This window comes from Solanum tuberosum, unplaced genomic scaffold, assembly GCF_000226075.1.
Source record: "Solanum tuberosum cultivar DM 1-3 516 R44 unplaced genomic scaffold, SolTub_3.0 scf00410, whole genome shotgun sequence".
Lineage (NCBI taxonomy): Eukaryota > Viridiplantae > Streptophyta > Magnoliopsida > Solanales > Solanaceae > Solanum > Solanum tuberosum.
Window position 1 is genome coordinate 336,639 of NW_006239326.1, and position 15,150 is coordinate 351,788.

The window sequence follows — 15,150 nt, forward strand, 5'->3', positions numbered from 1 at the left end:
CCCCCCCCGACTCATTTTTTTTTTGTAATTTTATACGCCTTTTGGCTTATGTAGCACACTTCGTGACTCCACACAGTTGAGATGCGTGAGAGATGTTTGGATGCCACGTAAGTCAAAAAGGTGTACAAAATTACAAAGGTTCGGAAGGGGGGGATAATAGGACCTTAGTTTAGTTAAGGTGTGTCTCTGAGATTTCGATCATAGTCTAGGGATACTTATGTCTTATCCATTAAAATAACCTTGTATAACTTTGAACAATAAAGGGCAAACATTTACACACTCGATATTTACAAAAGATAAATAAATACTTTATTCAATATTTTAATTTACATGAACCCTTTTTTTAGTTCGTCTACAAAAAGAATTATCTCTTTCTAAGTTCGAAAATAGTTTAATTTGAACTTCTCATTTTACTCTTAATATATGAGACCTCGAGAACCAACATTTAATTATCTAACGCAGAAGAGAAAGAACATATATTTGGACATTATATATTAAAAAGATTCTGATTTTTTTTCCACATATATTATAGAAGAATAAAATCATTGACAAATCTTTCCTTTTTCATCTCTGATTTTAAACTAAAGTTTTTGTCTTGCTTTGTGGACTACAAAAGAATCCCTTTACAAATGCCAAAAGGTGATAATTAAAAGCAAAATGAAAAATCAAGGATTAGAATTAGTAGGATATAATTAATAATTTATATCCATAATTACTTAAAATCCATAATCATTAAGAATATGAAATGGTTCTTTGTCCACTAAAAATTCATCATTGAAAAATAGATAAATAACACTAGAAATTAAACATGCGTGTAACTTTGTAGTGCAAAGTGCAAACTCCATTAAATGAAATGCCACTAATGCTAATATTACCAACTTTAATTACTAGAGGGGACATTATCAAATTTTATTTTCAAAGTGTGTTCTTTGACAAAATCCTGGATATTGTCATGGAGCTAATTCTTTTTTTTTTAACTTTAAAATTCATGACGGTATTCTAGTTTTTTCATTTATTTAAGTTCGAGACTTATGACATTATGGACAGTGTTTCCACATAAAAAGTGATTAATTCTCGATTATGTTTTTTTCGATTATGTTTGCGAAAATTGATATGAAAAGTAACTATATAACTTTCTCATATAAATTTTCATTCACTTCATTAATAGTAAACGATGCGATACGTTTCACCTTCCTATCTCTTCTTCTCTTGCACCAAAATAAAAACTTTACGTGGTCCATTATTAATAAAATATAGAGGAAACTCCCAATTTTCCAAAGAACTACTTTTGTATTGTTTTCAACTTTATACCCCCCCAAAGTATATTTGTTTAATTAAAAGGGAAAGAAAAAGAAAATTAAAGAAGGTTAAAAAATAAAGTCCTAGTTATAAATACTTAAATCACATGTTGTGCCGCAAAAAAGGGAGTTTATGTGTTACTATAATGCAAAAGGCACTAAAAAAAATGTGTTTTCTTGATGTGACACAATATAAAATTTGCTTTATTCATGGCTGCTACACAAAATAGGGAACAGGAAATTAAAGGTTTAGAATTGATTGGACAAGTTGAAAAGTGACTAGATAAATAATATATTATTTTTTTATTTCTCAATCTAATGTTTGGTACTATCCCGCATTGAAACCTAACTATTTAGAATTTAATTTATACCGCATAAAAGGAAGTAGTCTCGACTAAAAAAAAATTCATATCTAAAATTTAAACTCGAGATCTTTAATTTAGGAAGGAACGGTCCATCTAATACACCATATGATCCCTCAATGGTAGATAAATAATATTTATGGAGTATATATTATCTATTGATGAAAGAAAATAGTGACAAGAAATGAAGTTTGATGACTCGCAATATTATATGAACCTATTAAGGATAATGATTTTATCCTAATTTCAAATTTATACCTAATTTCAAATTTAGTTAAGTCATCAGTATATAATAATGTCTAGCAGTGACCTATTTTTTGGTTTCTCATCCGGTGTCCGGTATCCACATTGAAGCCCGACTAAATCCGGATTCGTGCCAGGAAGTCCCACGTTGGGGGTAAAGCGCTCCCTAACAAAGGCGACTCCGTACCCAAGGGGCTTGAACCCGAGACCTCTTGGTTAAGGATGAAGGAGTACTTACCACTCCACTGACCTATTGCTTAAGTGATAAACTCAATTATTCGTCCTTCGAAATGGCTCCGTTAGTTTGAATTAAGGATGGTCATCCACATAAGTGATTCGGGATCAATCCCCTTCAATGCCTATTATAGCAGCTATAGGTTATTTGTCAATGGTATTACATACATCATTTTAATGACTCAACGTCTTACAATTGATTAGTCATAATTCTGATTGAAAATATTTTTTAGTAATTTTTTTTCTACCTAGTAATCCATGTCCTTCTCCCTAGTTTCTGAACTAGTGATATTATTCGTTTTATGCCTAGATCCATACGCCTTTAAATATGTTATTAGGATCTAAAATTTATTCTATTATGTACTCAGCATCTCTCTCGTGCTTTGCTGACGTGGAATTTGTCTAGAATATGATAATACTAACAAAACCTAGTGGGAAGGAAAAATTGCCAAAATGATTAAAACAGATACTAAACTCAATATGGATAGCTAGTACCTAGACATTATTTGTTGCAAAATATTCAAGGTGGTCTTTTTAAAAAAATTCAGACTTGTCATCATCATATAGAAAGATTAACAGTAGAACATTGTCATCCAAACATTCAACAAAATGAGTGATTGCTAATTACCAATGACTAGCTATCTTGTAGTGTACAATAACGATAATAAATTTGGTGTAATTTTCAAACGAAATTTGAAGAGTGAAAAGAATAAAGTATACACAGATCATAGTCTATTTTTATTTTTATGGGATGGAACCGATGTTTCTGATTAATCCTCGACAGTTCTTCTCTTTTTTATCTGAGTTTGGAACTGATAATGTGAACGAGCTCGCAACACTATCTCAATATTATTATAGTTTGGTGTTAAAATAGGAGATGCATTATATAGATTTAGGTACATTGTATCTTGTACATATAATCACTATTTAAGCCTTTTAGTTTCTTTTCTGGAACTGTTTTATCTTTTATTTAACAGTATCATCCACTTTATGCAAATTAACAATTAGTACTCACTCTGTCTCATTTTAACCGTTGTTTTAATCTGTTTCAGGCTTATTTTTTTTAAAATGTGAAATATAAGAAATAGTTTACTAAGCTGCTTTTATTTAGTGAATATAAACTGATTTTTTCAATATTATGAATATAGTTTGAACATAATTGTCAATTTTAATCTTAAATTTTGAAAGTGCTAATTATTTAGGGAGTACTTGATAGTACTTGATATCCCTATATTTGCTTGGACCCTCCTGAATGTTGTTGCACTCATATCGAATTCTTAAAGAACACATAGATAGCCTCAAGATCATATGGAGTCATTACTCAAAAGGTTGTTCAACTATCTAAAATTTGAGTATTTGTTTCTTTTTGGACTCTCAACTTATGTCTACTTGTCTAGTATAGACGCATTATGGCTCGACTAAATCCTTTGTGTCAGAAAGTTTCACATTCGAAGGTGAAAGGAAACTCCATATCCAAGAGCTTGAACTTCAAACCTCTGATTAAGGATGAAAAAGTACTCTCTACTCCCGCACAACACTTAGGTAATTTGAGTATTTATTCTACTTTTTTCTTTCAATCTCATTGTTACTCAAATTATATCAACCATTGTATCACCTGAGGTTCCCTCCAGGTAGTAGTCAAAAAATAGAAAGCAGAAAAAAGAAATGCACAGATACTGAAGAACGAAAAACCGTAGTCCATAAAAATGGTGAAATGCGCTCAATGAGAACAAGCTTATCATAAGCAAATAGAGTCTACATATTTGCCTTTCAGCGAAAAGGTTAAAAATAGTGGCTGCCTGCCTTGGACCAGACGCGGAGCCTTAATCTAAATTAACGGAACAAATATCTAATTGGATAGTGTTTCTCCGATTTGCTTGCTTTTATGTAGTCGTTGTACCCTTTCATACCGAGGACTTCAGCAAACGAAATGTGCATCTAGACTATCATTCACTTCCTGCATGAAAGTAGTGACCCAATGTCAATCCACTCATCATCAAACACAGGCAATTTTTTTCGAAACGTTTTAGCTACTAATTGTTCTATGTGAGCATGCAGTAATTCTTCTGCCCTGTTTCTTTTTAACGATGGCAGAGATAAGCCTTGTATCTTATCCAGCAAATGTGTAACATAGCATTTACTTTGGTATTCTAACGTCAAATATAAAACTGTTTCATGCATAGAAGAAGGGAGAACCAGTCAGGACTAACCGGAGAACAGGGATATTCATAAGATAAACGACATGGTTACTCGACTGTTGAAAGGTAAGACTGAATTCCGAAAACGATGAATAGAGATCCACCAGCAAGTCCCACCTACATCAAGAAATAACTCTGCTCTCATGAAAATGGACAAAAGGAACATAGGGGTAAGCAAGAGCAGACTTAAAGTAAATCACTCACTATTCTTTCAGATATTGAAGATGCAAGACTTTTCCCTCCTAGGACGGCAGCTGTAGTACATAAGGCTTGTCCCCTGAGAAAGATTAACGACATCAAAAAACTGTGCATCTAACTGATTCTCAACCGCAATTGTGACTATTTATATTGAGAGTGCTTGTATTAATGTCTTTGACTCTCTTTCTTTTTTTTTTTGGTCAACCATAAATCCTAATCAGCAAAAAGATTATTTGACTTCAGAGTTCAGACGAGGCACAGGAGCCACAAGAGCCACAAAGCAATATTAGAATGGCATTCATAGTTGAGAACATAAGAAGTCAACAACATAAGGCTTTACGTCGAGAAACCTACAGTATTCCTCCAAGAACAACTCCTAGTGGATTCTCATCGGCAGCCAAACCAATGGTAGCAAGCTGAAAAGTTGTTACAACTGCTAAAATTAGGAGCTATTTCAGAAGTTTATGCAGATTTTACACTACAACACTTGATGTGCAGTTGCATACCTGGCTCTTGTCACCCCATTCACCGAAGAAGGTAATTGAAAATGCCTGCAAAATTAAGGCATTATATATAGTTGTTTCTTAACAGTGACCTTCACATTCCTGGTAGCTATTTAACAGATATTAACCTTCAGAAGGATGGGTGAGAAGAATTGAGCGAGAAGAGGCTGCCTCTGCTTCTTTAAATCATCAGAATCCTAGAAAAAGATAAACTTTGGTAAGGCTAATGACAAAGGTATGTGTTTTTCTTAATAAAATTGCAGCAACTTTACACCTGTTATTATGAGAACTAGCAAATCGGAAAGATAAGAATCTGATAGCAGACCATCAGGAGAGAGTAAACACATCTTAAAGAGTCTTCATCTTGGGACATATTTAATGGTTTAATTCATGAACAAGGGACTTGTATATATCAAATAGGAACCTGTATATATCAAATAGGCTGTAATTTAAAAAACACGATCCTTCACCCAAGCTGAAATCCATTATTTTTTTTGATAACCAACTGAAATCCATTATAATGACTAGGAAGGAGGATTATAGAGATAAGTAGTACGTATAATACAAAGTCTAGAAATCAGCATTCGGGACAGACGAATTAGAGTTAGTCAGAAAGAGAATGTAAGATTGCTCTCTTTTGAGTTCAGTTAACATAAATGCCCAATGGTGTTGAATGTGTGAGAATCCCCAGTAGAAAACTCAGATAGCAATGGTGTTTGTATACATTCATCAGAAGAAGAAGGCTAACTAACAAAGGTGTTTTTGTTGTTTATATTGCTTTTTCTTCTTCTTCTTTTTGTCTACTTAAGGCATTTTAGTCAAGTTTTCAAGGACAACACCTACTTCTCACAGTCAGCCGATAAAATTTATCAGTATGCATACTACCCCTCTCAAACAGAGAGGTGCTAGAGGATTAGCATTCATAACTGGAAAAAATCTTAATCAATGTAGCCCACGCTAGCATTTGAGTCGAGCAATAAGATAGTAAATTGCTGATATGGAGATTGGTGAGGGGTTAATAGTTTCCTTCTCATAACAGAATCGTCATTTTCATTTATCGTAACAACAACAAAGTCTTAAGACTTACTTTTAAAAAAGAAAAAGGAAAGAAAGGATATGCAAATGTATAGTATGTATACTATGAGCAGGAATGCTACCTGATTCTTCTCCTTGGTTTCTCCACCATTAGCTTTTAGATCAGCATCCTACTTGCACCATGTAAGGTAAAAATAAGAAAAGCTAAATTCATGTATGGTAATATGTAATTGGAAAAATACAGACCAGCTGGGCTTCAACTTCATCCAAATCCTCAGCTTCCCTGTGGATGAAATTAACATTAAATTAATAAAAAAGTTATTGAGGCATACAGATTTTAGAGATTGGCAGCAGAAGTAAGCAGGAACCAAATGATTACCCATCATGAAATGCATCCCACAAAGACCATACTCCAAATCCCAAGAACAGCAGTGTTGTAATATGATGGGTCCATTTGCGAGACACCTGTGGAGAGTATGTATGAACTTTTAAATTTTGTGCAAATAAAACTGATATAATTAAAAGCAGAGTATGAAGTGCTTTGTACAGAAACCAAGGTAGTGAAATTCAACGGAGCTGTAATTATAGACTGCTAGATCATAACGATAGTGAACTCGAATAAACCAGAATACATGTTCTTCATCTGATTAACTCTAAATGCACTCGATACATATCTAACGCATGACAAGATCCTCTATTTGTTTGTACGAATTATGACATACCAACATAAATAATGGATGCATAAGTTCACTTGGATACATTGCAAGTTTTTACCATTATTTTCAGATTTCACTTAACAATATACACCACGTGCTAATTTTTGAGAGGTACATACAGCTTATCACATTTGATAGACAGTAAGAAAGCAAGATGACTAATCAAGTTGCCCGCGACTGATCACTAGCACGAGGCACAGACCTTGAGATAAATTATCGCAGCAGTGTTTTTGTTATCATACATAATGCCTCTGTTATCCGAACTAGTAGGATGTACAAACCATTTCTATAAGAACATGATAAATATATATATTCCAAGTTCTGCTTATGACTTTATATCAAATATGATAGCGCAAGTGAGATACAAGATTACCAGTTCATCACCAATGCACTCAAAGGGATTGCAATTAGGTGAAACTTACCAAATTGGGAGCAGCCCAACCAACAACGGCAGACAGAATGGTCATTACCTACAGCCACCAACATTTCAAGGGAGACTGTTATCACCCACAATATAAAGAAGGAAACGTCAAATAATGGAAAAAATGGTGAAGGAAAGGTGTATGAAGTCTTACAATTAAAGCCCCAAGGCAGCCTGACAAGACGAGTCTCCTAGGATGACGCATCGCCAAGATCTTAAAATGAAAGAAAATTTGTCAAAAACTTTTCAGAGAATATTCTGAAAAACATAAGAAACATAGGTGCACATCAGAATAAATTAGAATTCTAACATATAACCAAAACCTTTTAGTGAACAAAGCAGCAGCTAAATGATTAGATGTCAAAATCAAAGAGGTACTAATCTGAAAGTTCAGCGATATGGAACTCAACATATTGCAAGAGAAGTGATGAACCGCAAGTTAAGTCTCACAGTTAACAACACTAGTTTGTGTTATATGATTCTGTCTTTCTATTAAAGGATAAAGAAGCATTACAATGAGCTTCACATTCCGGAAATGCAATATTATGGCCTTCATCATCACTGGTAGACTTTTTCATTTCTAATTAATAGTTGCTGGTTTAGTTTATGTGCAACTTAGGTAAGTAATGCTACAGCCATAGATCTAAGTTGAATACTAGTCTAAGCTCGAACAGAGCCGAACTAATAAGGTCCAGCAGCGTGCTAAAGAATACAACTTTTTGGTATACAAAAATCACATAGAATTGGGTGAAGATGAAAATTGTAACAGGACTGAAAGAGTATCTTCTGTTGATGTACAAAAGCGATGAACTGAGCAGACTTTTTGGGAGTGTGTGATGGTCAGTAAGGATACAAATAAGAAGTATATCTTCTTCTGCTTTTGGCATTTGTTCTTTTGAAGTGGAATTACTTTTTGCAATTAATAATTGTTATCTACAAACTAAAAGAATAATTAGGAGAAGAATAACACAGCATATTAGAATTTGTCCTCATTCTATTGTACTGTTTAGAATTCCATTGCCAGTCAGCTATAAGAATCTCAGGTTCCAAAATATAAATAAAGATAATAGGCTACCTGGTACACCCACTTTAAATACTGCTAAAATAGAAACAATATCAAAAGGAATGGAATGAAGGGTATACAACTTAATCATGCAGCAATTAAGAACAGTTCTCAACAATCTCTTCACCCCCCACCCCGCCCCACCCAAAAAAAAAAAAACTAAAAGATTTAAACAAGAATAAATTTAAAAAGACCACAGGAGACGAAGCAATGACTGGGAGCTACTGAAACCAAAGAACCTAAAAAGTTTCTACCTTTGCAAAGTATTAACCGAAACGCTCTGCCATTCACTTGGAAATTAGGTGAATTGAGACGTTTAACACAACTTATTAAGTAATATCTAAAACTCAGAATCAAAAACAGCAGCAATTCAATCAAGCTTTTGAACTAGTTTGCGCTTAAATATTAAGCTGACCAAAAAGCCTTCCTTTCTGGCATATGCAAACTCTGTGATTTACTCGTCAAATAAAACAAAATAATAACTCCATGATTCGTCTTGCATAGATCAAACCTTAAACTGCATTCAATTTTAACTCACTCTTGAGCTCCCAGCTACCATCCATAATCACACACATATTCAATTAATCAATCTGTTGTGCCTCAATCTCAAACGAATTGAGTTTGGCAATACAAATCCTCTATTCCACCACATTTTATTCAAAGTAACGATAATTAATCATTCTTTTAATACAAATAAGAATTCTCTTAATCAACTCTCCAAAAAAACTACAACTAACAGTCAAAACAAACACAAAAATTCAGCTCATTTCCAATAACCGTGGTGTCCAAGTCAGCTACCACACACCTCAACCTAATTCTACTGGTACCTACTACCTCCCAGCAGCACAACACACCACAGGTATCGAATAATTCTATCCACCAAACATAATTCCAATTTAATCACAATAAATCTAATACAAACTCACCGCAGCGGCGAAGAAAGTCTTGTCTCCGATCTCAGACAGCACTGTCATCGCCAGAGACTTCGTAAACCCCTAATAAATCCCCGAAAAAAATATCAAATTGATTTCACTCACAGCATATATACATATCAATGCATACAATAACAGCGAAAGAGGAGAAGAAAGGATTACCTGCGCCACTGAAAGACTCATCTTCAATTGCTCTTCGAAGTCAAGCTTGAGAGAGCAATTTATATATATAGTGGAGAATATTGAAGGGGGATCGAGTTCTTCGAGCTCTCTCTCAGTTGAAAAATGGCGAGGCGCGTGGTATTAATGGTATATAAGAAAGGGTTTTTCAGGGATGTGAAAGTGACATGGCAGAATACGTATCAAATTCTCTATGGAATCTCTAATATTATTTGGTATTCAATACGGTATTTTTATAAATTGATATTCGATATGGTATTTAATATTTATAAAAAAATTTGTTGAAATATTGAATATTGTATGTTATTTATATAATTTCTATTGATTATACTAATATTGATAAATATATAAGTTAGGATAAGTATAAAATTAATTGTTTAGTGATTAAAATTTTGACAATTATATTATGATTAAATGTTTTTTTTATGTAATTGATTATAACAACAATAGTATATTCAGTGGAATATCACAAATAGGTTTTGGAGAGGGTAGAGTGGATGCATATCTTATCACTATTCGGTGAGGATAAAGAGGTTGTTTTCAAAAGACTATCGGCTCAAGTGCAACAAATTTAAGTAAAATGAAGAAAAAATAGTGAAGGGATCACAACAACTAATAAGAAAAACATTGCAGAGCCCTGAGAAAGGAATAATAGAAATAACAAAATAATGTGATGATCGAAACACAATAAAAATAGCATATGTTAATAAATATCAAAAGCAAGAATTACAGGAATACAGCTAGTACTACAACACACTTGAACAAGGCTAAACCTTTGAGCAGCAAAATAACACTCCACTACCTCCTAACGTTTTATCTTGATACGTGACCTCCATATCTTCTTATCTAAAGTCGTGTATCTCTCCCCATTACTTTTTCGGTTTATTTCTACCTTTCCTCGTACCCCTATGTCCAATCTTTCGCACCTCTTCACTGGAGTGTTTGTGTATCTCCTCTTTACATGGTCAAACCATCTCAGTCTCAATTCCATCGTCTTTTCTTGTCAGCCACAAATCTCATTCTCACCTTATCTCGAATATCCTCATTCTTAATCATATTGTTCCTAGTATCCCCATTTTTATATAATTGATTAATGAAGAAAATTATTTATACTTTGTTTTAAATGGCTACATATCTGGTGTATTAGTATGATATAATTAAGATATTTCTTTTTAAAAAAATATCTTAATTATATGTAAATCAAAATAGAATAAACTATAATTATCGATTTATGTAAAGTATCAGAATCAAACTTAATAATATTAAATCATATCGAATTAATTTGACATATATATTCAAATATTAAAAATTTCAGTATCGTATCATACCATGCTGACCCCGAGAAGGTGAACAAGTGTGATTGGATGAAGCTAAAAATATGAATATTTCCACGCGCGGATTAAATCACGTGAAGTTTTTAAGTATATAAATACATTATTATTATTTTTTGTAGGAATTTAGGGAAATTTCCTTCGATTTTGTACTGTCAATTCATATACTTGATAACTTACAAATTTGTGAACAAAATGCCAAAAATGCCAAATCTCAAGAAGCTTCGTGGTATTTTAATTGTTGTTTGATTGCGTTTATATAGTTCCATTGGCTATTTGTCATATTTGTTTTTTTCTACGCACATTATGATAGAACTTTTTCTTATTCAAATAATAGCATATTAGGTGGAGCAAGATCAGAAATAATGAACCCTTTTAATAATAAATGAATGAATCTATTTTTATAAATTATGAAATTTTGCAAAGAACAAAGTTATCATTTTTAATATATTTTGGAAAATACATCATACATAATAAATTGGTGGTCCAATAATTTCATTATTTCACGTTTTTCGTTGTTTTATTTTATTTTTGTTACGAAAAGTCAAAGGATAGTGCAAGCATCATGTTTTCTAAACAATTAGAAAATAATTAGTACTCCTGATTTGTTATTAATTGTTTGGTTTGATTTGAAATAAGATCAGATTGATTAATGTTTAGTGATTTCAAATATATAATTTTTATTATATTTAAAAAATAATATATACATATGTAAACCTAAATAAAAATATAATATCTAATAATTTAAAATATTTGTATAATTAAAAAATATTATATTGTCAAAAATAGTAACTAAACAAAAAAAAAACTAAAGTGGAGGAAGAATACTGTATGATAACTTGTAACGTGTTGAACATACGTACTACTATTAATTAATTTCAATTAAGCTCCAACAAATAAGAGATAGAAAACTGCAGACAAATTAAGCTTTAACAAAACTTAATTATGCCAAAAAGAAAATATTCCCTTTTGGGTTTGCTAACATGTTAATGCTAAACATTTTAATGGTCATCTCAATACAATTATAATCGAGGTACATTTCTTAGGGCGGTTTTCTTGATAACATTTTTCAGTTTCTGGAGACTCGAACTCGAAAATTATAATTAAGAATGAAGAATCTCAATCATCCCCACTACAATCCATGTTGATAGCTCTATCAAGAATCAGGGCTAAGACTTTATCTATTGTAATGATATATGTATAATTATCCATCAACACTAATTAACAACTTAAATTATAGTTGTATTAATCAATAATAGTAATCCCTATCGGTGATTTTAAAAATAGATACGAAGCAAGTGTTATGGAGAGATTTTTTTAAAAACTCCTTATGAGTTCTTATCTTTTAATTTTGCTCTATTGATGACTCAACCTCACATCTTAGAGTTGCGGGTAGAAGGTGCTTACGACTTTACCATCTAAGCAATCACCTCTTGTCTTATGGAAGGGTTTTTGTTGATTTCAAATGTATTTTATGTTAACATATATATTTGTCACCATCTATAAACTTTCAAATTATGGCTAAGGAAATTGTTAATAATTAGCAATAATATTAATTATATGGTGTTTACTTGTTCAAGTTTCTAACCCCATTCAAAATATGGCTAAGGGAATTGTTAATAATTAGCAATAATATTAATTATATGGTGTTTACTTGTTCAAGTTTCTAACCCCATTTGAAATGGTGTTGTTCCATTAGAGTGAAACTCATTAGTTAAACAACATCAATTGTGTATGGATAAAATTGTCTCAATCGTAGTCTAGTCAAAAAGACATTGTAATTATCTTTGAAATTTAGTAAAAAGTTTCAATGATTATTTTTGAAACACTTGTAATTTTTTTATTAAATTAATTGTGTTGTCTCGATCAATAATTATAATTTTCAGTAAAAATATATCGAATAGGTAATTATGTTACATTAACTGTATCTTGAATAATAAAAATTATTGTTGCAAATCTGAATCTTGAATTCGAAGCTTAGTTATTAGTGCTTCATGAAAACGTCATTTTAAAATTTAAAACTCATAAACTTAAAATTACTCCCTCTGTTCGATAATAGTTGTCCGAACCATTAGGAAGGTAACTCAAATGAAGGAGTGACTGCTTACGCCGAGACCTCTTAACCCTAGCTTAGATGTTTCAACCTAACATTGTGGTCACCTATTTTTCTACCTTGACTTATTAGAATTCAAATTCATTAAACTATTCAACTTTCAAATTTCCACCTAGTGTTTTTTTATTAAATTATATTTTCAATCAATAATTTACTTGTCTTCTTCAGTATCATTACTAGAATAGCTTAATCAAATTAAAATTTTAAACTCTATACTAGATCAAATATCGTTATATAAAATGATTCGACGATAAATAATTTATGGAAAAATTATCTAAATATACAACTTATTTATCATATCCTCTAAAATTTCCTACCATTTGAAAAAATTATAAAAATCCCTACTCTCCTATTCTTGGATACATCACTTTACGCGATGTATCAACCGGATACATCACTTTACATGATGTATCGATTGTATACATCATTTTGTGTGATGTATCGGAGTGTACACGATGTATCAGGACATTGAGTGATGTATCCAAAACTGAGACGCGATGTATCATGACGCTGAGGGACGTATCCAAAGGAATACAATGTTTCGGGACGTTTTGGGATGTATCCGGATTTCACCAAATTTAAGCGATTTTTGTAATTTTAAAAAAAGTAGTAGTATAATGTAGTTAACTCTTAACACTATGAGATTTGTGTAAAATTCTCATAATTTATTGCCACGAGGAACTTCTCATTTTCTATGTCCATGATGGACCTTAAAACTAAGTCTCTATCCTTTATGGGCTGCTGGCCCTTTCTAATGTCAAATAGATTTGGCCCAATATTAAAATTTTCAAGATCGGCCCAATTGTTATAACCATTTGGTCCTTCATTTAGAGCCCGTTTGGATTGGCCTAAAAAAATGTAGTTTTTAAGTCAAAAAATAAAAAGTTAAACTTAAATGATTTTTAAGTTAAAAAGTAAAAAGTAGAGGGAGACCTACTTTTAATTTTTAACTTTTTTAAACTTATCTTAAGTTATTTTTTTACCTTGCTAAATACTTTCAAAAGCTAAAAATGACTTAAAAGTATGTTTGACCAACTTTTAAGTCAATCCAAACAAGTTCTTAGTTTACCATACTGAAATGATACCAAATAGGCCTCAAGGTTGGATAAATCGACGGCTAAAATTCACAAATCACCACTTTTAGTCTTTATAATTGAAAAATAATCATAATCGTGAAATTACAAATTCTACAAGTTAAAGCTCCAGAATTGATCATGGGGTTTTGTTTGTGAAATTTGAAACTACATTATTGTGATTATCTTTCAAAGATAATGCTGAAAAGTGTTCAGTTAACTCTGTTTCTACCAAATCAACATCAAAAGTAGATTCATTTTAGCATTTCAAAGAACCATTTTGGCAATAAAGTAGGAGGCCCTATAATATAAGAGAGGGCATAGGCCTAAGTGCCACAAATAGCAATTTACAACTATTTAAGTGTGCATAAAAATTTGCAAGTTTACACTTTGGAACAACTTCAAACACATATTGTTAGAGCTAGTTATTTTTGTTTGAACTTCAGCATTTGTGGATGAATTCTTATTCAATAATTATCTTGGCAATTTCTAATGACTACTAACTTGAGCATTGGAACAAATATTGTGTGTTTGAACACCAAGGGGTGTGATGATAATTATAGTACAAATTTATCACTCTTAATTAAAAGTTTCAAGTTTGAAAATCATTGATCTTAAGAAGATCACTATTGTTTATTCCAGAATAACTTATATGAATCAGATGACTATTGATATGCTTAGTTGGACGATAAATAGGGGTGTTGATAAAGGCATAAGCGGAGGCTATCAGAGTTATTTACATCTATTTTTCGATTGAAAGAAGAAAAAAGACGCTCTAATACTAATATGTTAATAGAAAGAGTCATGCTTGAAACTAAAATTCTAATAACCAATATCTATTGAAAGATAATGACAATAATGATAGTTAGTAGTAGTAATAAAGTTACTTAGCATCTCTTTTTCAAGTGCAATCCTTAAAAGAGTTTAAAGCCTCGTTAACTTACTTTTTCTAATTATATATCTTATCTTATTAACAAAGAAAAGAGCAAAAGGGACCAAAGTGTGTATTTTTTTCGTCTGGTGTTTGAAGTCTACATTGGAGCTTTCACTAAATTCAGATCACGCATTATAAGATCTATTTAGGGATAACGCTTCCAACATAATTTTCTTCATACTTAGAATTTAAACTCGAAACTTATACTTAAGATTGAAATAGTCTCACCATTGCACTACAACCCGTATGTGTGTACCAAAGTGTTACTTATATATAAGAACTAGATTGTGTTGCCCGTGCTATGCACGGGCCCAAT

The 15,150-nt window shown here is 31.9% G+C and overlaps 1 protein-coding gene across 1 annotated transcript; it reads right to left on the reverse strand.

The window, feature by feature from the left end:
- Nucleotides 1–3,814: 3,814 nt before the first annotated feature.
- LOC102588199 (GDT1-like protein 4) lies at nt 3,815–9,522 on the reverse strand. The gene is made up of 13 exons (XM_006362486.1): nt 9,366–9,522; nt 9,198–9,266; nt 7,363–7,422; nt 7,210–7,257; nt 6,451–6,536; nt 6,318–6,354; nt 6,194–6,241; nt 5,165–5,233; nt 5,040–5,084; nt 4,888–4,949; nt 4,540–4,612; nt 4,348–4,452; nt 3,815–4,094 (listed from the first exon to the last, which is right to left on the reverse strand). Exons 1-12 carry the CDS (start codon nt 9,384–9,386, stop codon nt 4,384–4,386), a joined length of 687 nt encoding a protein of 228 aa, XP_006362548.1. The 5' UTR covers nt 9,387–9,522; the 3' UTR covers nt 3,815–4,094; nt 4,348–4,383.
- Between the last annotated feature and the right edge of the window lie 5,628 nt (nt 9,523–15,150).

Coding starts and splice junctions, on each gene's coding strand:
- LOC102588199 (XM_006362486.1), bottom strand. CDS start 9,386: ATGAGTCTTTCAGTGGCGCAG. Junction 6,537..7,209: donor GTTGGGCTGCTCCCAATTTG/GTAAGTTTCACC, acceptor TACTCTCCACAG/GTGTCTCGCAAATGGACCCA. Junction 4,453..4,539: donor CTTCAATATCTGAAAGAATA/GTGAGTGATTTA, acceptor TTCTTGATGTAG/GTGGGACTTGCTGGTGGATC.